Here is a 25,454-nt window from a genome sequence, read left to right as displayed (position 1 = left end):
ATAAAACAGTATGAGTGATGCTATTTTATGGAGTACTAATTCATTTCTCTTTAACCTGGGTCACACACAGAGGAGAGAAATTTCTAGATGATCACCTGGAGAACACTGAGTGTCAAAACACGTAGAGATAGGGAAGAGGCAGCTACAGAGCAGTTGATTTGTGCTGAATTTGGTCTTTGGGTTCAAGCTGTGTAGCCTTTGGAAAATCCTTTAACCTCTCTATACATCAATTCCCTTATCTGCAAAAGGAAATGATACACCTGCCCCACCTGTGGGCCACTACCAGGAGCAAATCAGAAAATTCATGCTATAAACTGGAAACTGCTATAAAGTAATTATTTTCATATGGAAAACACCCATCAATATACAGCATCTTTAACTATGGAGGTTAAATAAAGCTGATGGGAGTCATGAGTTTGGCATCCTCAAAAGAGCAAAGAGCCCCAACAATGAAGGTTCAAATGTAAAGGTTTTCAATTCACTTTCCCTCTTACTTAGAGAAAATCACAAGAAGGACCACTGTTGTAATATCTTCCCCTTATGCTTTACTCTAAAGCAGGTATGTAAACAGAAGAAAAGTGCGAGAAGAACAAAAGATCTCCCTTGTGAAAATGTGTGGCCATTCTGACCTTGTGTTGGACGCTTGTCAGATTCTTTGGCATTCTTGTTTTGCCAACCCTCTTTTAAAAGGGAAAGGGAAAGGTCAAAATGAAAGGTGAACACTGGAAGTAAGGTTAGAGCACATATGCATTTTCAGTGGAAGAAAGAAATGCAAAATGCAACACACATTACTGAGCACCATGCCCATCCATGGTGCGTGTTCCTCTATGGAAGGTTGTGTGTGAACAAAAAGAAACACAGGCTGACCTTAACCTTAAAGAGCTAGTGTCTAGCAGAAGAGGCAAGAGGAACTCTTTAAAAGTTAAAAATAAAAATAAGAGATTTAAATAATGGATAAAAACAGAAGTGTAAGAAGAAGGTTAGATCACTGGCAGCGACTGCAGCCTCTTGAGTGTTTTGTTTTAAAAAATGCGGTGATTTTATACAAAAGTCCAACTTTTTGGCTGCACTCAAAAAATTGGGATGAGGTTATTAAACGTACAGAGTTTTGGTTTTGCAAGATGAAAAAGTTCTGGAGATTGGTTGTACAACAGTGTGACTACACTTAATACCACTTAACTATATACTTAAAAATGGCTAAGATGGTAAATTTTATCACAATTAAAAAAGAAAAATAAATTGGAAGATCTATCACCATGGGGCTCACACTCCCAGAGGCTGGAGCCAAGGGTGGCTACCGCCTTGGACAGGGCATGTGCATTCTAGTCCCCCCCCCCTGCCCCTCCCAACCTGGCCTGCCTCACTCATTTACCTGCCTGGTCAATGAATGTTTCTGAGTTTGTAAGCCCTGGGTCGGAGCACAATTAACTGCTAAATGAATAGACGGCAAAGACAAAAATTATAAGAGTTGAGAGAACGGGGAGAGCAGGTCTGGCTGAGAGATCAGAAAACATTATCTGGAGATTGAATCGGAGCCTGGTCTTAAAGAGAAAAGGAGTGTTTGTTAGGCTATGATTTCAACCTGACATTTCAGGAAATCCAGTTACTCTGAATAGAATGCTTAGCAACACTAAGTTTTCTTGGCTATTTTTAAAAGCACTGCATAATGCAACAGGTTTTGTAGTGGCTGCGTGGGAAACACAGACACATGACTCTATATAACATATGGGCAGCATATCTGGCAACCCACAGTTCTGCTAAGTAAATGCCTTTGAGAAACGAGGAGACATACAAGAATGCTTACAGAATTATTTGGAATAGCAAAAAATAATATGAATGTTTAAAGTTACAAATACTATAAACAACCTAAATGTCCATCAACAGAAAAAATGGAAAAATCAACTGTGGTATATTCATAGAGTAAAAAACTATTTGGCATTGAAAAATGAATGGTTTAGAACAGTGGTGGGTAAACCATGGCCTGTAGGTCAAATCTAACCAGCAGCCTGTTTTTGTACATCCTGTGAGCTAAGAATATATATATATATATATTTTTTTACATTTTAAAGTGTTGCTAAACAAAAAACAAAGCAAACAAGAATATGCGACAGAGACCATACACGACTCACAAACCCTAAAATAATTACTATCTGACCCTTTATTAAAAAAGCTTCCTGGGCTTCCCTGGTGGCGCAGTGGTTGAGAGTCTGCCTGCCGATGCAGGGGACACGGGTTCGTGCCCTGGTCAGGGAAGATCCCACATGCCGCGGAGCGGGCTCACTGAGCCTGTGCTCTGCAATGGGAGAGGCCACAACAGTGAGAGGCCCACGTACTGAAAAAAAAAAAAAAAAAAAAAAAAAAAAAGCTTCCTGACCCTCCCTGATGATGACTCACAAACATAATGCCAAAAGGAAAAAGCAAGTTGCAGGAGAAAACACACATCACTTATACAGAATTTGTAAACATGCAAAGTAATACCATAAACATCTACATATAGCAAAAGGATAAGGGAATGCATGCAAATAATAAGCACCAATCCATCACAGCAGGGGGGGTGGGTACAAGGATTTGCAAAAAAAAAAAAAAAAAGTACACAAAGGGCTTGAACTTCAACTGTATTTGGCAAGTTTTACTTCTTCATGCCCAATCAGGTGGGAGGCTGGGTGTACACTGTTATTATCCTTTATATCTTCTGTATAGCATCTTAAAGATACTACACTTTAAAGTATGTATCAATATTCACTCTCAAAGAGCAATTGGCCAGTGTACTTACTTCCTTTTTAGAGGATCACTGCTGTCAAAGCAGTTGCATCATACCAACAATTCCAGGGTCGGATTTTATAAGTATGTTTATTTTAGAAAGTACAGTAAGTGGGAAACAGTGTGTATCCATTTTGAAAGGTGAGGGCTCAACTGACCAGGCTGTGATTTCAACCTGACATTTGCAGGAGTCTGGTTACCCTGAACAGAATGTTTTGCAACACTAAGCTTTCTTGGGTATTTTTAACAAGCACTGCATACTGCAACAGGTTTTGTAGTGGATGGTGGGGAAAATGCAAGAGCAATTAGCATTCCATAATTTTATCACTGGCTACGTAGTTTAATGATACACAAAACCCGTTGAGCATTTGTCAGCTGGAGGCAAGACATCAGCAAATGAGGCCATTCTCAGGGAAAGCTGCCTTAAGTATGAGAAAGTCACTAGGAATGTGGGTTAAACAGTTGTGCTTATCAAACTGATAAGCACAAAGAATTAAAACTGTTTCAACAGTGACTTTAAGTGGGATAAATCTTTGGAAAAAATTAATCTAGCAGACAATTGTGGCAAATCCTGAAGGAAGTTTGGTTTCTCTTAAAATCCATTTGGAACAGTTATGCAAATTTTAGTTGTCATGAAAATATTAAACAAAAGCAAGCTTTCAATAGCCCAGCCTGTTTCCATTTTCATGAAACAACTTTATTCATTAGCTAATCTATGGCCTCACATTTCTGTCACTAGAATGAAAAACAATCATTATTGATTGGAGTCAAAAGGGTAATAAAGTCACAAGGAACATGTCAAAATACTCAGTTTGTAACATCAAAGTCCTGCCAACTTGTTTCTTCCCACAATCCTATCCCAAAGAAAGTCATCACAATCTTAAAACAGTCAAGGGGAAAGCTGGAAAATGACAGCAAGGGCATGAGAAATTCACACACTGGGACCTAGAGCTGGCATCTGAAAAAACAAATCTCCTATCCCTCCACTAGTCGGGACATTTTTCCTAATCAGCCAGCTCTAACTGGTCCAGATAGGCTACAAAGAGGCCACAGCACCACCACAGGCCAACAGGTAAATTCTCTTTCTGAACATCCATATGCTTCTCCCTGCAGATGGTGTGGAAGTCGCTTTTGTCATTAAGATTTCTGCAAGGGCCCCATCCATGTGTACCGACTTTCAAATGAATAATCTGTGTCTATACAGATTATGTGCTTTTTAAAATATTTCCAGGTTCGGTCCCTGCTACCAATGTTGCAATTTCTTATGCCTTCCCCCGAAACCTCTATCATACACCTAACACAACTTGCATGCTAGAAATAAAGGAAGGAAAAATAAAAGAGGATCACAGAATCTCAAGTCAGAAAAGGGGCAGTCATTGCAGAAAGAAGAAAATTATTTCATAATACAGTTTTTACTTGGGTGTAGTTTTTATAAGAGAACAGCTCAGTTGTTCTGAAGGCAAATTTAGGGTTAAGTAAACCGCATTCAATTATTACCACTTTATGGTCATTATACCAGGCTAAAAAACTGAAATGAAAAAAGGAATCTAGTATTCTGATTTTAGTTAAAATTTTTAATCTAACTCTACACCAGCTTTCATGAAATCTCTAAGAAGCCATCACAATTGAGTGAACTTCATCAGTTTTTCTTCTCCAGTTCAAGTCAGGACAGATGTATCGATAAGCTATGCAGAGGCAGTTTCTCCAAAGGGAGAGAAAAAAGGTCATGGATAGCTTCTGCCTGGGTGGACATGAGTTCTTGAATAACTGAGGAATTACTATGAAAATAAATTTCCGATCAAATCTAAACACTGCATCGCTAATTTTTCTTTTAGTATGTTACGTGGTCTAAAAAGTCACATTACCCTAATTTAAGCAGTCTTTTACATATTTAAAGCAACATTAATTAGTAATAATCAAGTAACAGGATTATGGTTTGTATGGGAATAAAGCAACCCCCCAAAATAGGCTTAAGGCAACTAAAAAATAAATACTGGCAGAAAGTATTTACACATTTCAAAATCTTTACACATCTACGTGTGAAATCAAACTTACACACTCACAAATGATGTATCAATTTAAATTAAATTCAAGACTATGTGAATTACTTACTGATATGATTATCTGCTTCACAAGCTTAGTATCATCAATACAGTCAAACGCCGCCAATAAAACCAAGTGGGAGTATTGGCCCTGTAGGAATTGAAAGCCAGTAAAGGTTAAAAAAATATACAGATTCTCCCTTTTCTTCCACCTACGGAGTTACGTTAAAAGGTTATCACCCGGGGGCTTCCCTGGTGGCCCAGTGGTTGAGAGTCTGCCTGCCAATGCAGGGAACACGGGTTCATGCCCCGGTCCGGGAAGATCCCACATGCCGCGGAGCGGCTGGGCCTGTGAGCCATGGCTGCTGAGCCTGCGCATCTGGAGCCTGTGCTCCGCAACAGGAGAGGCCACAACAGTGAGAGGGCCGCGTACCACAAAAAAAAAAAAAAGGTTATCACCCTGACGACGTATCCAGCATAATATAAAGGAGATGGATAAAAGTCATTCCAAAAAATGTGCTCTTATATCAGGACCTAGTTAATTATATTCTAGGGTAAGAAAAAGAAACAGGTAAGCACATCCTTCAATATTAAATAGCTGAGACTCATTTTTTTAAACTAATCAGAATATAACACCTCTCAAAAATAGGTATCCTGTTAATGAATAGCTACTTGAAAATTAAACTCAAAGAAAGTTACAGTGACAAGTGGGAAAAAAAAAACTAGAGTACTGCAATCATAAAAAAGAAAATATATAAACTTAGATATAATTATATATACAAAATATACATAATACACATACACAGAAAATCCTGGAAGGAAAACCACTGTCACCACTGTGTTGAAGGATTACAAATAATTTTTCATTTTCTTTGGTATATTGTACAATTTCTTTAAAATAATCCTATATAATTAAAATAGAAACACTAAAAAAAAAAAGAACTAGAAGAATATACTTATATGCTGAATATGAGAGTAAGATAAAAACAATTGCTTTCAAAAAGGAGAGCAGCACGAGATCATACAAATATACATTAGGACTTTCAGAATCATTACTATTGAAATAACAATTTTTTCCATGATGCTGATATTGTTCCAAGATTTAAAGAACTTCTACTTTGTTAAAAAAAAAAAAAGGTTTTCAAAGCTTGTGGCATATTCCTTTTAAGTATCCCAGATGATGATATAAATCTTTTTTTACTTTAAGAGGGATTTGACTTTTGCTACCAGCCAACACTCATTCAGAGCCAGATCCGATGAATATGGCAGGAATAACATCTCAACTAGAAACAAACTGGAGAAAAACAACAAAGGTCTAACATTTTTACTATATATAAGACCAACAATCAACTAAGAATGGGCTAAGAACATGAAGAATCAGTTCACAAAGAGAAGTACAAATGGCTTTAAGCATATGAAATAATGCTCATTAATTAAGGACTATAATTAAAACAATGAAATACTATATCCCACCTGTCCTATACACAAAAGTGAAAGCCCTTGATAATATACTAATTTGGCAAAGGTTTGGGGAAGAGCAGGCACACTTTTATGTTGCTGATGAGACTGTAAAGTGGTTCAACCTCTTTAAGGGCAACTGACAACAACACTAAAAATTTTAAATGCATGTACTTTCTGATCCAGCAACTGTAGTTCTAGGGAGGTATCTTACAGACATGCTCCCACATACGAACAAAGGATATGCCCTGGAGAATTATCTGAAATAAAAAACTAGAAACTAACATGTCTGATAGTAGGGACTTGTTAAATGAACTATGGAAGTCATATAATAAAATATCATAAAGTCATTAACAAGAGAGAGGTAGATAGATGAATATATATTGACATAAAATGACCCCTGAGATGAATTAAATGAAGGAAACAAAGTAGAGAATGTTGTGCATATAGTACACAACCACAGGTTTATGGTTTTTTAAGTCCCACACACGGAAGCACACCCAAGCGTAAAATCTCTCTGGGTGAATACAAAAAGTGGAACAGAATTTAAATGAGAAATAGACAATTCTACAATTATACTTGGAAGTTTGAACACACTTCCCCAGCAACTGATAGAACTAGACAATGATAAGTAAAATCAGTAAAAACATCCATGATATGAAAACACTACAAACCATTTTGATCTAACTGACGTTTATAGAGGACTACACCCACATATTCTTTTCAAGACATTAACGTAGACCATCCATTGGTCCATAAAATAAGTCATTATAAATTTCAAAAGACTGAAATAATACAGAGTATATCAAGAAATCCCTAATATTTGGAAATTAAATACTTCCAAATAACCCATAGACCAAATCCATGGGTTATATCAGTTTATCTCACTCCTTTAGAAGCAACTCCTTGAGATAAAAGAGACACTGAATTGTTAATTTGCTAACATCGCAATACCTTGTGGGGATGAGGTTGTCCAAAAAAATTTACTGTTGATGTAACCAAATTGTAAAATTAAAACAATCTAATTTTATTACAAAAGAGTGTCTTTTACTATTAATACCTTTCAGAACTTTTTTTCTGATGTCATTTTATTTTTATATTTTTATTTTATATTGGACTATTGTTGATTTACAATGTTGTATTAGTTTCAGGTGTATAGCAAAGTGATTCAGTCATACATATACATATATCCATCTTTTCTTCAGAATCTCTTCCCATCTAGATTATTACAGAATATTAAGTAGAGTTCCCTGCGCTATACAGTAGGTCCTTGTTGTTGATTATCCACTCTATATAGTAGTGTGTATATGTTAATCCCAAATCCTAGTTTATCCCTCCCTTCCACCTAATAGAACTTTCTATTAACATTCTATTTTTACTCATTTCTGATTTAAAATATTCAAACTAAAATGTTATACAAAAAGATTTACTTAATGATGAATTATGAATCATAAAATTCTCTCATACTCTGAAAACTCCTCACTAGAGAGCCTCTTATTTCATTTTGTTACAGCCAAGTTAGCTGCCTTCTATGTGGTTTTATACTAACTCTCTTCCTAGTCTTGAATACTACAGAAGACAACAGATATGTATACAATCACAGAGCACCAGTTTATCTGAATTTGAATTAGCATTTACTATATCAAGTATTCACTAGATGCCAGTAGTTCTTATTGGAGTTTTCAGAGGGAAAAGTTGTTGATATCACTAATTTTAGTTCACCTGTAAATTAGAAGCTATAAAACATAATATATAAAATAGTTCAAAAATTGAAAACTAATGCTTACTACTACATATATTTTAGAATTATTATGGAAAACTATTTAGTATTTAAATACACAGAAATACTATTTCTTGAGGCAACTAATCCTTTAGAAAAAACTTTTTATATCCTCCAATTTCATTCGAAAAGCTGTTATACCATCTCCAAAAGATCCCAAAGAATTATAAAACTTAACTAAAATTTTCTTTGACCACACTACAAATTTAATCTAAGAAAAGAGACAAGTTTCACTTTCTTTTATGTTTTGGTGGTAATGAAAATTGGTAACAAGTTTCTGAAGTGCAATTTACCTAGAGACTAAATACAGGTCTTCAAAACTTATCTAATAAAAATGGAAAATTGCCACAGTACAATGTTAAATGAAAAAAGGAGAAATTCATTTTGTGTAAATTTAATAATATATAAAAAGACATGCATATGCATAAAAATAGATTATAACAAAATGAAACAATAAATAATTTTCTTGGTAATTTTCTGAACTTTTCAAATTTCCTATAATAGATATAAATACATTTTATTGTTAAAAATAGTTGAAAGAAATATGTAGGTTTTTTTTTTTTTTTTAAGAATTTTTTTTTTTTTGATGTGGACCATTTTTTTTTAAAGTCCTTATTGAATTTGTTACAATATCGCTTCCGCTTTATGTTTTGGTTTTTTGGCCCCGAGGCATATGGGATCTTAGCTCCCCAACCAGGGATCAAACCCACACCCCCTGCATTGGAAGGCGAAGTCTTAACCACTGGACCGCCAGGGAAGTCCCCAAGAAATATGTAGTTTTTATACTTACATTAGCCACCTTTTCAACATAAGTCTTCATTGTTTTCACAATCACTTTCCTGTCCTTAAAAAAGAAAAATTGTCTCAATGAACTTATAGCTACAGGTTTAGTTATGGATTAGTTATAGATTAAGGTATTTCATAGTTAAAAATTTTATATAATATTAAACTTTCATAGGAGTGGCATACTTTTCATTAGTGAAAATAGTTATTCAACCAGAACCAAAAAATGCAATACACTATAAGTCCTCTCAGAGCTATTATAATCTTAGACTTCTATGTGACAATCCATTGAGACATAAATATGGAACCATAAAATTATTAGTTGCAAGGCAAACCTAGTGAAACTACCTCCTTTTATAGTAAGAACTGAGATCCCTCTTCCAATGTCTGAACTGTCTTCACATGCATAAAAGTCTAGCATACAGATGGCATTCAATACATTACTTGTTGAGGAGAAATTAAATTTGTATTAAAAAGTGGACGAAAGAAAAAAGTGGACAAAATACAACTGTCTTTTAAAGGCAGAATTATACCAATCAAGGAAATGAGGATAATTTCTGTTAAGCTTCTATAATTAATATGGATCATTACTTTTTCCCTCAAAGTACTTAAGAACCATGGGAGCAAATGCACAGCTGCTTATTTTCTTCTCTTTCCTCTCCCTCTCCCACAACAAGATCATTAAATGAGGAATCAAAGAGGCTGACAGGTACCAAAACTTTTATAAACTTAAGCCTAACATAAATAGTGTGTTTACTTGCTTGACACACGCCTCCCCATATGAGACAACCCAAGGTTTTCAAACTTTAAGAAGACTCCAGAAGAGAAGAAACAAAAGGCTCAAAGGGGAGCCAGTTTCTGTGAGGCCTTGAGGCACAACTTTGCAAAGATAATATTGTTGTGCGCAAGAGGGCAAAACCCCAACCCCAAGGAGACCGAAAAAGTCTAAGGAGAGGCAAGTCAAGCCCTGACTGACGCTTACCTTGGGCGTGCCGTGCCACAGGCAGTGCATGGCCACCCTGGCACCATCGTGTGTGTGCGCCAGGTATACCACTGCTTCTCGGATGGCTTCAATCACTTCCTGGGGAATAAATGCAGTTCAGGGCTTTGGTTTACTCTTTCTTTTTACTTTCTCACAATCTGTCTACTAAGGAGCAGTTATGCACAGAGAATGAAAGGCAGAAAGTATAGGTAGCAAACAATTTAACAACCGCTTCCTGGAAACATTCTTTTCCATCAAGAGCAGTAAGTCCTGCTGGCAGGCAATTTCTATTAAAATCCCTGAGTTTTACCAATGTCTGTTCAAAAAAGTACGTATACGGTTGACCCCGAGTGCGATTTGAACCAGGCGGGTCCACTTACACGTGGGTTTTTTTCAGTAAATATGTACTATAGCACTACACCATCTGAAGGTGGGTAAATCTGCAATCAAAACTGCTGATGGGGAGGGCTGATTATAGGCGGATTGTCCACTGAGGGGGACGGGAGTGTCGGCACCCCACCCCCCGTGTTGTTGTAGGTCAACTGTATACATATAGTATATTCTAAAGGACTTCTCAAGAAAAAGAAATCTAAGAGTTGGCTGTGGGAAGAAGGGAGTTTTTAATAAAAAAGCCAGATAAAATAAATAAAATTTCTTCCCTAAAAGAGTCATGTATATAACAAGCAGAAAACCAAAACACTCATTTTGTCTGAAAAAGTTTTTCTTTTTTAATTTATCACTGGATTACCTCTGGAAATCATATTAATAATTCACCATAAAGACACTTAAATAACATTTCTCTAAGAAATATTTACCCCTACATTAACATTTAGACTAGGTCTTCACTAGGCCTTTACTCAATGACCTTTAAGTAAAAACCCAATCACTAGTTTATTACAAGGTAATTTTAGCTTATTTTTAATCTTCATTCCTTATTTTCAATGTATATAATTTCATAATTATATTTGGAAGTCTAGCATATAGGACATAAGTGAGTTCTGCCAGCTAACAGCTGCGGGGCCAGTTTAGTCCATTCCCAATTTTAAAATTTATATTAAATAAATACAAAGTCTCCTGCCAGGAAGGAGAAAAGTGGCCTATTTTGATCAATAAGGAACAGCAATTTCACCCTTAACTATCTCACAATCTTTTTCCAGGATAAATCTCAAGAACACAGCTTTCAGCTTACATACCTGAACTCATGAATCTCTTCAAAGCTATCCAGTTGGGGAGTTAAACAGATATTCCAATTATGCTTCTTTTACCTCCAGAAGTTTTTTTTTTAAAAGTCTCTCTATTGAAAATGCCCCCAGGGCCACAAAGACCTGTCTGATTATTTTATATTCACACTAAGTTCCCAATGATTTTTTGCTATTACTAAAACATACTCAACATTAAAAAGATAAAGACTTTCTACTATGGAATATATTCAAATGATTATTTTCTCAGTTCTGAAAATAAAGTCCTGCCTCAGTAAATCCAGAACTGTGAGGTACTGTGCTGTGCCAGAACAAGAGAGAAATCCCCTAAAGAGAATCAGCAGCTGCTGTGGTCACTGAACCACGTGCTTAGGTAGGCGGCTACTCTTGGAAAACTATTCTGCATGTCAATTTTGAGAGGGTCAAAATTCCTATGAATGTTTAATCTGGCATATTTGTTAAAAAGACGTGAGTCTCGTTACTTGCTTATCGCTTATTATTAGAATGAGAACAAATGGATGATGAGTTTACAGTATGATGAGGCCAGCAAAATTCAGGGGACTAAATGAATTCTCATCTATATTCCCATCACTGACTTGAAGGGCAGTACAATGTACCTTCACTCTCATGTAAGGTCCAGTTTTTCACGGTTCACTTAGTGTCCTCCCGTAACCTTTTAACACCAATATAATTTTTTGTTTTTGTATCAATACAGGTGAATTTTGAACTCCCTGAATGCTGAATATTCCTCCATGTTAGTTAATTTTCTGATTAGGTTAAGCTAGAGGATGCTCTCTGGATTATAATTAAAATATAAAAATTCAATGAAACTGATAAAATTATGGTCAATTCTACTGTCTTTCTGGCAAAAATCTAAATGGAATTAGTAGACTTCTTCAAAGGGAGTTTAGCACATTATCTTTTCTAAATAAGGAAACAATTCTTTAAAATTTTCAAAAGCCAATATACATCAAAGCAGTATTCCACATTTTTTACACAGTTCTACATGTTTCAGTTTAAAACCTAAAACCGAGAACTTACTGATCTCAGCTTTGGGGGTGCATAGGTAAAAAAGTCCAAGAATACTTTATGTACCAGTGAGTGCTTAATCACAGCTTCTCTGAAAACAGAAAAAAAGAAGAAAAAAAAGTCAGAAATGGTACCACAATAATACAGAGATAGGTAACCTCGGTCGCCCTAAAATAATCAAAACAAGTGAAATGGTTTTAGCAAATGTCATTTGTCATAAAATAAATCATATCTTTAGCAATACTAAGACTAAAAAAAAAAACTTTTAGACCTATTAAAATATATATAGGTCTTGGTTGCCATCTACAACCAAGACCAGAGTACAAGTTTCTAGTATCTAATCAGCAAATATGAAATTATCATTCAAAATACACTCGACTTTCTTAAATAAGGACATCTATATTCTTTTACACAACAATGGACATGTGATTAGAAATCCACATGTAGACTATTTTTTAATGGCTATTTTCTTTCTGTCAAGCCTCCTTTATAATGCGTCAGTTTCACAAAATCATTTTAGCAGTTAAATCCTAAATAGATCAAAACAGTATCAGCAATTGCAACAGTACCTAATTGATCCAAGCCTCCTAGTGTGACACTTGGTGAATTCAGGTGTACAGTGGAGGCTAACGATCAGGCACCAAAGACTTCAAGTTCACACGGAGTGTCCATGGAGACGGCAAAAACATGTTGTTTTTAACAGCAAAGCACTGTTCTGAGCACTTTGGAAATATTAGCCCATTTAATCTTCATAAAACTCTATGAAATATATACTATTATTATCGTAATTTTACAGATATGGAAACTGAGGCACAGAGAAGTTAAGTTGCCCAAGGTCACAGGTAGTAACTGAGAGAGGCACCAGGATTCACACCCAGGAAGTCTGGTCCCAGACGTAATGCCCTAACCACTCCACTGTGGTACAAATTCCACGAAGGCCAAATGCATGGGCTTTTAGGTCTCACAATCCAATTTAAATAACAGACTATAACTGGGAAACTATCCACCTTTTCTCTGCAAAGGCTATGTAAAACTTTCCTCCTTCAAATGCCATTTGTTAAGAAAAAAAAAAAACCAGCTTCCTTACTTCTGGGCCATTGGAGTTAGAATCTGTTTCATTTCATCCATGATAAGCTCTAGTTTTTCTGGTTGTACCTCTAATACTTTGTCCAGAGTTGGGTGATCTGCTGACTGCAACAGAAGAAAAATCAAACCCTTCTAAATTTAATCAAGTTTCTTCAACTTCGGAACAAAGAAAATCAATTATTGTCATTTTACATAAACTTAAATTTTTAGATTTGCCATATTTACATAACAAAAGCCCCGCTGTAGATACACTCACAGGGTAATTTTTGATGATCTAATTCTCATTCTATACACCCACCATCGTACTTCCAGAGCCAAGCTAAATAACCAACCAGCCAGTTCATACTTGCCAAGCACCTAGCATGTGCCTAATCAAAAGATCAAGTAGTCAGTTAACAAATTCTTGCTACCAGGTTTTGTAATTAGCTGGATATTCCTATAGTGACTGTGACAAAGGAAACAAAGCACTAAGTTCAACCCAGGGGCTGAAACTGACTAGCAGAAGAAACTCAGGAATCAATCCATCTCCCTTGAGATAAATATGTGTATTTGTATCCTAAAGTCTGAAACTGATCCTTTAACTGTCCTAGTCCCATTACTAGCCTTGTACTAAATCCAAGGTTGGGTCTCTCTACTCTGCTTCCTCTCTGCATATGACCCGGGGAAGGGTAATCCACAAACATGAGGAAACATGGGAGAAGGCAGCAACAGGGAGCTCGATGCCCTTCAACCAGAGCTGGTTAAGGGGTGTTTACAGAGCTTCACTGACTATTAAGAATCTTCTTCCTTGGTCTATCTGACTGTAGAAACAGAAGTACCAAAGCATTACACACAGTACTTGGGAAGGAGTAACAAAAGTAGTTTTAATTTATAGGGGATTTAAAGATTGTGCTCTAGGAGAATGAAATGTAAGTATGATCACTTGCTTATTACACCAGAGACAAAATAATCCAAGAGGATAAAGGCTATGAGGTAGTCTCTTAAAGGAACAACCAAAGTAAAAATACATTCTGAAAACAGGGCATTGGAAGGTAAGGAACAGCACACAGAGAAAGTAAAATCTCTAGGAAAAATGTCTTGAAATGTCACCTTGTAAAGCTGAAATGTGTTCCCATAGAGCTCTTCTGTCAGCATGTTCCTCTGCTCCAAGATGGCTTTATCATTGTAGGCGTACTCCACGATGGCGGACGCTTCCGCATGCCGCAGCATCTTCCTCACGTGACCTTTAAAGCTTCTCATTATCTCTGCAATCTGTGCTTTACTCCTAAACCCAGCGTGACCATGGGAAAAGAGAAGTGATAGAAGGAGAAAGATGGGTGGCAACAAAACATAACACACTTCTTCCGAGACCAGCTCATCATTGTGTGTGGAGGTGGCTAACACAGAGAAACGCTACGAGAAGGAAAATCAAATTGCCTTGTATTTCTACCTTGTATTTCTTTCTTTTCTTTTTCTGTTTTTTTTCTTTTTTTGGCCGCGCTGCACGGCTTGCAGGATCTTAGTTCCCCAGCCAGGGATGGAACCTGGGCCCTCAGCAATGAAACTGCGGAGTCCTAACCACTGGACCGCCAGGGAATTCCCTCTACCTTGCATTTCTAAGTGACTCGGGGGCCAGCCTGCCTAGGTTTGAAAAGACCTAGGGTCTTACCAGCTGAAAGACCCCGGGCAAGGTATTTCACCACTCTGTGCCTCAGCTTCTCTAGTCATAGAATAGAAAGAATAAGGTTGATGTGAGGATAAATGAGTTAGGATGCACTGAGAACTGTAACCAGCACATAGTAAGTGCTCAATAAATGTCAGTTCCCATTAGTAAATTGTTCAGCTTAAAAGAAGCGGGGTAGAAGGAGAAAAGGAGACGGTAAAAGTCAAACATGCAGGATAATATGAATAAAACATATGCCAGGATTCTCTTTTTTTTTTTTTTTTTTTTTGTGGTACGCGGGCCTCCCACTGTTGTGGCCTCTCCCGTTGTGGAGCACAGGCTCCGGACGCGCAGGCTCAGTGGCCATGGCTCACGGGCCCAGCTGCTCCGCGGCATGTGGGACCCTCCCGGACCGGGGCACGAACCCGTGTCCCCTGCATCGGCAGGCGAACTCTCAACCACTGCGCCACCAGGGAAGCCCCAGGATTCTCTTTTAAAACACGGCTTAATCACAAATATTTCTATTCTATCCTAAAATAATCAAGCGGCCAGTAATTCTAGTCAGGAACACAGTTTTTGAAAATTTGTCAGCTGTACTTTTTGTTGTTGGTTAGCATATTTTGGCCCATTATTATACTTGAGACAGGAAGACACGTATCAATTCCACCTAGTTTAGGAAATCCTCCCATCTCGACATTTCCTAACCCACTAACCCTGCTTCTGAGCCTACTCACCTGCCCCTCCCATCACTCCATCTTCCAAATAACTGGTGACTAATTTAAAGTTCATTATAACCATTTCTCTTCTTCCAGGGCTTCAAGATATACTCGTAAGAACAATGAAGACAATACCATCATTGTACATTAATTTTAATAACATTAATTTTTTAAGACCATACTCATTGCAAACATCACAAGCATCTGCTGAAGCCTCCTATTATGCAACTTTTAAGCAACATTTATTTACACACAATAGGTATCCACACCTTTAAAAAACTAATAAAAAATATTTTATAAATAGAACAACTCACCCATACATGAGAAACTTCTTAACAATATTTCTGGAATATTTAGCTTTACTTAATTCAACCAAATCACCTGAAAAACAAAATACATTACATTAATGATAACCTCATTCCAGTCCTCCAGAAACAAGGGAAGAACTAACTGCACAATCTTGGGAACACAAACGAATAACTCCCTATTTGTCCCAGGCAAAAAATACAAACAAACAGCAAAGGTCCTGCAGAGGACACACTGCTATCCCTCAACAGAATTCTTTTCCAGGACAGTGTTGGGTATTTCAAGAGAAAACAAGCGACTTCTTACAAACAATTACGAAATATATATAAGAAATACCTCGTAGTTCTTCAAAAGCCTGTTTCCTCTGCTCTTCGTTGCCATACTGAATGTAACACTGGATCACACGAGTTGAATCATGTGCAAACGCAATCTGCAGGAAAACAGGTGGGGCCTTTAGACAAATTCTCTCTGAAAATATATGTTTCTATCATATTATTTATGTTGTATTGCTGCCTCTTTTACAATTCCTTGTGAGGAAAAAAAAGTAGGGTCTTCATAGCTAATCAAACCTAGGTTACTTGGGAGTAGAAATTCTTGTTTAATTGTTCAGAATGGCATTCTTTGGTTTTGCTGGCTACGGTACAGCATCGAGACAGGAATGCATTTAAGTATTCTGCAAGATTCTATCATTATAATTCAAACCAAACCTGTCTAATGATTATACACACTTCATTTTTCATTTCTCTGATAGTTACTTTCCCTAAAAGAGGAATTTTTCAATGCAAAAATTCTATTATTCTATGATTTTTCTAAAAATATAAATGATCTAAGAATGTTTGGCTTTGGCAACCAAAGTATTACTACATAAGTAATTATACCTAATTATTATAATAATCTAGATACACATTGGCAATTACATTATGAGCTAATCACTCCATTTCTCACATTTTCATTATAATCCCTGAACATACATCCAGTTATATTCCTAGAATTTCAAATCTGATTCTCCAACCCAAGCCCCCTCACAACTATTGGATGGATTAGATCCTCACTGAAGGACTTGCTGATCAATTTTCTAAAGCAATAACCGCAGATAATCAGTCATGCACTATTATTTTTTATATGCTACAGTCTACTTTAATAGTGCTTATTACTCGTTGCTGAGTCTGTCTTTAAATTTTTAAATTCTAACAAGTCAGAAGGTGAAGGTATACCTTCATTAAAGTCATGGATTTCCGAAGAATTTCCTTAAGGGAGATTTGCATAGACATTTTTGATAAAACTTTAAAAATAATTTTTAAAAAGAAATAAGGCTGTTTTGTGCATATGTTGATTACCTACTATGTAACCAATATATGTGCTTAAGTATATTTTTCTCATTTAAGCTCAAAGCAACCTTAAAAGTGGGCTGTTGTTATTAGCACTTTATAGATTAAAGTAAGTTTATGAGAAGTTAAGGAACTTGCTATCCTTGGGACCCTGGGGATGAAACTCAAATTCTCTGAGCCCAGATGTATCAAACGTTTAATAGGGATGATGACTAAGTTAAAGGATACAAAGTATGCACTGGTTAGCATAATTCCTAGCACACAGTAAATAATCAATAGGCTGTTATTGTCTAAAGGCACACGTATGTTAAATAGCAGAGTGGGTATCTGAATACCAGACTAACCCCCAAGTCCATGGGCATGCAGTAATAACCTAAGGGTAATTGGGAAAGGATCTTGAGTGTAAAGTATTTATAAATTGAGTGTAACAGACTACTGCTAGAGACGAGGAGGAGTTCCGACTAAAAAGACCTTGCTGGCTTTAAGAAAGCAGCAGCTGGGAACTCACTATTTTAAGACAGTCCTTCAAACTGCAATATAGCATCTGGTTAGACCCACGTACGTGGTTCGGCAAAGGCTGCCCCTCAAGGGTCTCCAAACATACTGAGTCTGTTGGCTTACAAGTGAATATCACTAAGTATTTATCCAAATACACAAGAATCAACAGAAGTTTACTATAAAACAGGATTAAACAGCAACAACAAAAATCAATTCAGAAGTCCCAAATCTATTATAAAGATCTTTGCATGATGCTTGTAAACGCAGGAAGAAAGTAATCATGTGTTTGCATCACACATACAAAAGAGCCAGCAGTTTAGAACATATAAAAGTGTAGAGTTCACAGCAAGACATTCTAACGAACACTGTTGAACTAATAAATTTCTCGAGATAACTTTAAGAGAACACTGATTTATTTTAAGTAAATTATTTTAAAATGAACAGCCAAATACTTGATAGCCTTTTTATAATTTCCCGGCAGTAAGGTCTCTCACTATTAAATTTTTTAATCAGTATTATAAAAGGTATTTGAAATTTGAGGCCAAATACATTAAAAACAGAAACAATTTCACCTGCCACAATGGTCAACTACCCTTTACTGCAAGTCAATTTCAATTGTTAAAATTGCAACTGAGTATGCCCTACTTACAGTTTTAATTTTCCCTTGAATCAACTTCTGCAAATCATTCATCAACTTCACTCTTTTTTCTTTGTCACAATCTTTTCTATAAAAGAGGCAGGAAACATAGCCTAAGTAAAGACATTATTTTAAACACACAAAAATAAAAACCAAACCAGTGTATGTTCACCCAGTTCAGTATGATTTTCTCTTCGGAGAGAGCAAACTGGACATTAAAATTACTATTCCAGAGCAGCCAGAGAAAAGTAATTTTCTCAAAGGCAGAAACTCATCTCACAAGGTATAATTTTACGCATCAATCTAAATCTTAACAGCCAGAACTTCAAAAGTAAAGAAAATAATAAAACAAGTCCAAGACACCAAGTACTCAAGTATTTTAAAACCTAGCCGAAAAGAACTGTCCTTCATTTTCTCAGAAATTTCTCAGGAAGGATGTCAAATCCATTTTAACTCTCATTCATTTTCATAAGCAGATCTGACACCATCCGAATGATTCCACACATTTCTGCAACAGGCAGACATCCAAACACTGATGCCTCTACTGGAGTATTATGAGTACTCCCTAAATAACCCAAGCGCTATGTCATTTATCTTAGGACATTTCACTATTTACTAGGTACACTGTTACTCCTCCATCATCTCAAAGGGCCTAATAAAGATGCCATTAAGTAGCATTACCTTCTTAAGATCTCCCAGATCTGCTTTGCCCGAACAACAATGTCGTAGTTGGTTTTATCACTGAGTTGCCTGCTCTGCTTCAGTTCTTTTTTCTTTTTTTTGAACTCATCCCATTTGGGTTTCTTGACTGCTGTGTCTAGTCATTACAGAAATTATTTTCAATTACATTTAACATTCTCAGTGCCATACACAAGGACAAATTAGGCACCTATGGCAATCACTAATCAAGATCAATACTCACTGAGGAAACTAGAAGGAGGAAAACATCATTCCCTATCAACTTATACTTTATTTCATTTTCTGAGCAGTTTACACATTTTAAATTTGGTTGACACCAACTGTTCATTTATTCAACAGCTATTTATTTAATCTTAACAGGATACCTATTAAGAAAACAAAAGGAAACTAAACAGATTATAAAAGCAATTTAAAAAGTTTAAGCATCTTTGTCAATTGTAAAATAAAATTTTACTATAGAACATTAAGATCATTGGACTTCAGGTGTAATCAGTTCTCAATGAAAACAAAAATTAGTCCAAACTAACATAGGAAAAACCATATTCAAAAATTCACTCTTCTGAGTGCTGTTATGTATTAAGTGATTTAATTCTTACAACAACCCTACGAGGTAGGTACTATTATTATCCCCTTCATGTCAGGGAAACAAAGGCACCGAGCAGGTAAGTTCCTTGTCCAGGGTCACGTTAACTCCTAAGTGGCAGAGTCAGGATTCAAACCCAGACGTGGCTCTAAAACTTTATTCTCTGCTGTCTCTTACTCATGACAATGCACAATCAAAATTCCTCAGTTCTCTACAATTAGGGTCATGCTATAAAAGTCGAGTATCTTTCTATTGGTTATTGTTGGTCTTCACAATCTAAATAACTTATTAATTGAATGAAAAAACCCAGAGGCCAAACAAAAAAAAACTTAATAAAATGGGTATTATTTAAATGAGTACCCTGCAAAGAACCCTTAGGAGAATAAGTTATTTCTAGATCTCTCCCCTTCTCTGATTAGAAATACACTCAAAAACCAAAATTCTCCTATAATCTCAAAACCTAGGGATTAACTATTTCCTTCTTGTCTTTTCCCCTACACGTTTTATATGAATTTCCTTATTGTCTTTACTTAAACATTATTATACTGTAAGTATTCTTCCATGAAACTAAATATTCCTCAAGAATATAATTTTTAATGGCGTTCAATATACTACAGTGTATTTAGTTACTCCCCTTTCTGCTCACTTGCTTATTCCCAGCCTGGTAATAGAGGATTACAGGCAACAGAAGGCATATTTACCATTAATATTAGGGCATCATGTACTATGCAGCAGAGGATAATAACCAATCCAGAGTTCATTTAATTCTACAAATATTTGGGCACCCTTGACATATGCCATGCTGGGCTGCAGCAGATACAACCAATTCTGGGGATGTCTAGTATCCAATCCCCCTCAGTTGCTGGTATAAAACTGAGAAAATAAAATCAAAGTTCCATTTTGAGATGCTGGGAACTTATCTCCTATAGCAAAAGGAACCAGGGCTCCACTATAATAAGACGAGGATGTGTGTGCACTTAAAATGCAGGTGTCGAGAATTCCAGTGTGGAAAGGAAGATTTAGGACCTAATAGAGAAGGTAGGAAAGAGTAGGTAGGAAAGAGAAGCTGGAAGAGAAGGGGAAAAGAGAAAAAATGGAAGCTAGAGCATGCAAGAATCCTCCAGGCCTAATGAGAAATAATGAAAATTTCCCTCCTTTCCTCTCTCCCTACGCCCCTGTCTTGGAGCAGCCCTAGGCAGAGGAGAGAACAGGGATCAGGTCTAAAGAACTGGAGTAAAAAGGCCCCATGGAGTGGTCTCAGTTGGCAGCAAAGGAGCAGTGTCAGGCTATGCCACGCTGGAGAAAAAGAGTATGAAAGACACCAGAGAAGTTCTCATGATGCTGCAGAGAAGGCATATGCATGACAGCACGCGTAACCTGGAAGCTGCTCGTTTGAGACCAGTGCAGGAGAGACGATGCACAGCAAGGGCAGGATGTACAACAGACAGCAAAGCTCTGGGTCAGAGACAACCGCTTAAACATCATGACGAAGAGATTAGTAGTTTGTTTCAACAAAGAGGAGCCCTGCCAACACTTCTAATCAGTTAGCAACCTAGCCTGTTCAACCAATTCAAGTCAAATCTGTCACATGTATACTATACCTTCTCTGGAACTGTTTACCGGGTCTGAGCCATCTGATGGGTTGATGATATTAGAGTGGCCTGAGCCCTGTGAGGGCAGGGTCTATATGTTTCTTGTTCACCGGGGCATCCTTAGCCAAGGTGGATGTTTAGCTGGGACACACTGGTTATTTAAGTATTAAATTTAAGTATTAAGTATTTGTTTGTTGAATGAATGAGTTCATTAATTTTAGCCTACAGAAAGGAATGTTTTATTGAGGTTCCAATGCATAAAGCCAATACAATTTATCCTAATTCCACAGCTAGGGGAATTCAGCAAGGGCCTAGGAAGTAAGGAATTCTAGGTACCAGAGGACAATTTTGACCAGGGAAGATGCTTTCTGTTTTTTATTTAATCCCATCTACCTTCCCCCGCCCCCATCCCAAGTGTTGCCTGTCAAGGAACAAGAACAGAAGGTCTCTACCAGACTTCTAGAGTCCCTGTGCACGGTGGTTCAGGCAATAGCTCAGGCAAGGCAAAAAACTCTGCTAAAGGAATCAGTGCTTACCATCATTTTTACTGTCTGGCTGGAATTTTCTCTTCCTGTTGAATTTATCTGCCTGCTGGAATTTGTTCTTTGGTATTTTATCCCCTTGCTGCTTATTCTTGAACTGCTTCACGCCTTTTTTCCCAGGTTTTGTGGCAGTTTTCTCAAAGTTCTTAGTTGTGATTTTAGGTCCACCTTCCTTAACAACTTTTTTTGGGAAAGTCTTTGAAGAACCAGAATCTAGTAACAATAATAAATAATTGTTAGTTCAATGATCCTGGGCCTAGATCTTTTATCCACTGGATTGTATTTGTTACAGAAAATTACACACTCTTTAGTGAAACATACTTTGTTTTATTCTCAAAAGGAGCACAGTAGGACTTAAAAAATCAAAACAAAATTTAAAAACTTACTCTGATTATAAAATTATAATACAGGTTCATTATAGAAAACCTACGAAGTAGAGAAATACATAATAAAAACTACCCATAATTCAAGAGATAACCACTATTGTCAGTTAGGTGTACTTCTGTTTTAAGCACGTATCACAAGATGAGATATTATTTTTATGTTTGTGTGTGTCTGTGTGTGTGTATTTAGGGCATCAATAACATAATAGGAATCTAAGAATAAAATGAACATTTAAAATTTAGAAAGTATATCATATATAAACAAATTTAAAATGTTCATTTTTCAGAATTTCTAGTTGCAAGAAAAAAAAAAGATTGCTTAGGAAACTAGTCATTGACACAATTCCTGACTTTTCTATTTTGCAATACTGACACCTGATGGAACGATAAAGACATCACAATGAGAAATCCTGAAGATCTGGCTCACCAGTACACGTATTAATCAGCCACAATTTATCAAACGTTAAAATAAAATGTTGTGAATTAGCGTGACTAAAGTGAGGGAACAGCATCACTAGCCGACTTATCTTTCAAAAGTACAGCATTCACCAATTATCCTGGCAATTTCTTAAAGGTCTAAGTTTCACAGGGAACATGCAAACTCATATATAGTAACACCTACTTTTTCCTACTACTTTAATCCTAACTCTAACGATGAATAGATTGGAATCTGCTACATGCCCCCTCATACCACCAACTGCTCCCTCCAAGGGCCAAAGAAACCACATGAGAAGCATGTTTTGAGTATCTTACCACTGTTGTCACGAAATCTGTTTTTTTCTTGTGATGGCTTTGTACCTTTTCCTGTGATTTTTTTTTTCCCTTTGACTTCCATTATAGCAACTCTGGAAAACAAAAACAAAATCCAAAAAAGGATCACTGAATTGCTCTCATCCAATAAAAGTCATTAGTGGTCACTGCCACATTTACTCCTTGAGGTCACAGATGCAGGACAAATTAGCTGCATCCAGCACAGGCACCCATGAGTCCAGGAACTACACAATCATGACTTCTAAGATTGTAAGAGCGAAAATAAATACGATACCAATACAAAAACTAAGAACACACACACACCTTGGCTAGTGTGTGGTGTTTTGGAGGCAACATTTCAGCAATAGTAATGGATAAAAATAAATCATTATTTACACTAAGCATGATAAAACTGTCAGTGTTTGCATTACTTACAACCTGGGAAGACTTTGTGATGAGAAAATGACAATATTACCACTTGATTTTTTGGTCTCTATCCTAAAAAGCCAGGAACAAACATTGCACTTATCATATATTCAAATTTAATGAAAGAAGATTATCTAAAAGTTCCTTATGTAACCCAAGGTAGCTAAAACAAAAACTAACTTCGAACGTTTAATCTGTTATTCTTTTAGAGGCAATCAAGTAATTTTCAAAGACCTCCGAAATAAGATTATTGAAATATTTCATTTTAAAGAAATCTGCCTAACAGGCTGCTTCTGGATAGAGACCCCACCGTGCACATGGCAAACAACAGATAACCCCTCAGCTGCCCAAGGCTCCTGAAAGCAGCCAAATGTATCAAGAGCAAAAGTTATTATGTCTTATTTGTCTATTTCTGTACCTTCCAAAGTTGCATATTCAACTCATTTCAAAATTTCTAAAGTTGACCCTCTCGAGTAGATGCTAGGGATCCCTAGACAATTCCAGATATTTCTAGACAAGAATTTTCCATTGAAGAACGACAAATTTCTCAAGATATTAATAGATATAAGAGAAACAAGGGGTTCTGGGGTGAAATGTATTTGGGAAACTCTTAAATGAAAATAATGAAGGAGGCATCTTTAAGGAAAGGCAGATTCTTTTGCTAATTTAAGCCATTAATCACCAAGCACAAGCTAAAGTATGCAGGATTTCCCAACCGTGGTTGAACCACTTTTTCCTGGAATATCTCAAGGGACCAGTAGGGTCTCAAAGAGCACTCTGGAAAATGAATGGCCTCTGAATTACTCCGTTTCCTTAGATCATTAATGACTGTAGGGTCACTGTCACTTGGCTATAGCCTTCATAACCACATCTGCATCCCTTAGCTCTTCTTTGCATGAACTTTTTATTTTGATATAAGTTTAGTTTTAAAGAAGAGTTGGGAAAGACACAGAGAAAGGTCCAGTATACCCCTCAGCCTCCCTTAATGTTAACATCTTACCATGATGCATTTACCCAAACTAAGAAATAACATTAATATGATGCTATTAAATTTGGATTTCGCCAGTTTTTCCACTGACCTCGTTTTTCAATTCCAGAATACCTTGCATTTAATCATCAAGTCTTCTTAGTTTCCACCAATCTGTGACAGCTTCTCCATCTCTACTTGTTTCTCATGACAAAGACACTTTTGGAGAGTACTGGTCAGGCACTGTGTAGAATATCCTACATTTGGGGTCTGTCTGACATTTTCCTATGATTCTACTGACCTTACGGATTTGAGGGAAGAATACCATAGAGATGAAGTCCCCTTCTCATCCCATCACATTAGGAGGAGCATGATATCGACATGACTAGTGATATTAACCTTGATCACTGGTTAACATAGTGTTTGCAAGGTGTCTCTGCTGTAAAGTTACTACGTCTCCCTTTCTTTTTTTTTTTTTTTGCGGTACACGGGCCTCTCACTGCTGTGGCCTCTCCCCTTGCGGAGCAGAGGCTCCGGACGCGCAGGCCCAGCGGCCACGGCTCACGGGCCCAGCCGCTCCGCGGCACGTGGGATCCTCCCAGACCAGGCCACGAACCCGCGCCCCCTGCATCGGCAGGCGGACTCTCAACCACTGTGCCACCAGGGAAGCCCTATGTCTCCGTTTCCATACTCTGTTAGAAGCAAGTCACTAAAATTCAGCCCAAACTTAGGGAGAGGAGAATTAAGCTCCACTTTCTAGAGCGGGGAGTATTAAAGAATTTGAATCAATGCATTAAAATCCCCAAAGCAATTAATAAATATTTTGGATATGTTTTGAGATCATGCAAATATCCTGTATCCCTCACTGATTTTAGCACTCTCCAGTGGATCTTGCCTGCAGCAATTTCCATGGTGTTTACATGATGATATTCTATTTCCCTTACTTTTACCTTCATTATTTTGTATTCTTCTGTAGGGAACATTTATTCCTTCTCCTCATTCATTTAATCATTTATTTACATCAGTATGGCCTCATAGTATTTTATTATTTGCGATATGGACTAACAGTATCTTTGTATTTTGTTGCTAAACAAAATGTATTTTGTTGCTTATAGTATTTTATTATTTGCATATGAGCTAATAGTATCTTTGTATTTTGTTGCTAAACAAAATGTATTTTGTTCCTTAGTATTTTGTTGCTAAAATTGTTCCAGCTTTGAAATCTCTAACGTTGCTTCTGTGTCCTTTTCATATGGTCCATCCTTT

The 25,454-nt window shown here is 36.8% G+C and overlaps 1 protein-coding gene across 5 annotated transcripts in view; it reads right to left on the bottom strand.

Annotated features, from left to right (window-relative positions):
- Positions 1-25,454, bottom strand: part of PUM3 (pumilio RNA binding family member 3) — a 54,972-nt gene that overhangs the window by 18,423 nt on the left and 11,095 nt on the right. For all 5 annotated transcript variants that reach the window (XR_013828938.1, XM_079925530.1, XM_079925532.1 and 2 more), the window contains exons 2-13: positions 22,799-22,890; positions 21,657-21,875; positions 18,928-19,063; positions 18,259-18,334; positions 16,120-16,213; positions 15,792-15,858; positions 14,209-14,383; positions 13,121-13,224; positions 12,046-12,124; positions 9,806-9,904; positions 8,831-8,884; positions 4,873-4,953 (exon numbers count right to left, since the gene is read on the bottom strand). Coding sequence is in view for 4 of the 5 variants with exons in the window: in XM_079925530.1 (XP_079781656.1) it covers positions 4,873-4,953; positions 8,831-8,884; positions 9,806-9,904; positions 12,046-12,124; positions 13,121-13,224; positions 14,209-14,383; positions 15,792-15,858; positions 16,120-16,213; positions 18,259-18,334; positions 18,928-19,063; positions 21,657-21,875; positions 22,799-22,880 (1,266 nt within the window). In the remaining variant the exon portion in view is untranslated. The remainder of the gene's footprint in view (positions 1-4,872; positions 4,954-8,830; positions 8,885-9,805; positions 9,905-12,045; positions 12,125-13,120; positions 13,225-14,208; positions 14,384-15,791; positions 15,859-16,119; positions 16,214-18,258; positions 18,335-18,927; positions 19,064-21,656; positions 21,876-22,798; positions 22,891-25,454) is intronic.

The sequence above is a fragment of the Stenella coeruleoalba genome, assembly GCF_951394435.1.
Source record: "Stenella coeruleoalba genome assembly, chromosome: 7".
Classification (NCBI taxonomy): domain Eukaryota; kingdom Metazoa; phylum Chordata; class Mammalia; order Artiodactyla; family Delphinidae; genus Stenella; species Stenella coeruleoalba.
This window is presented reverse-complemented; position numbering and strand designations above follow the sequence as displayed.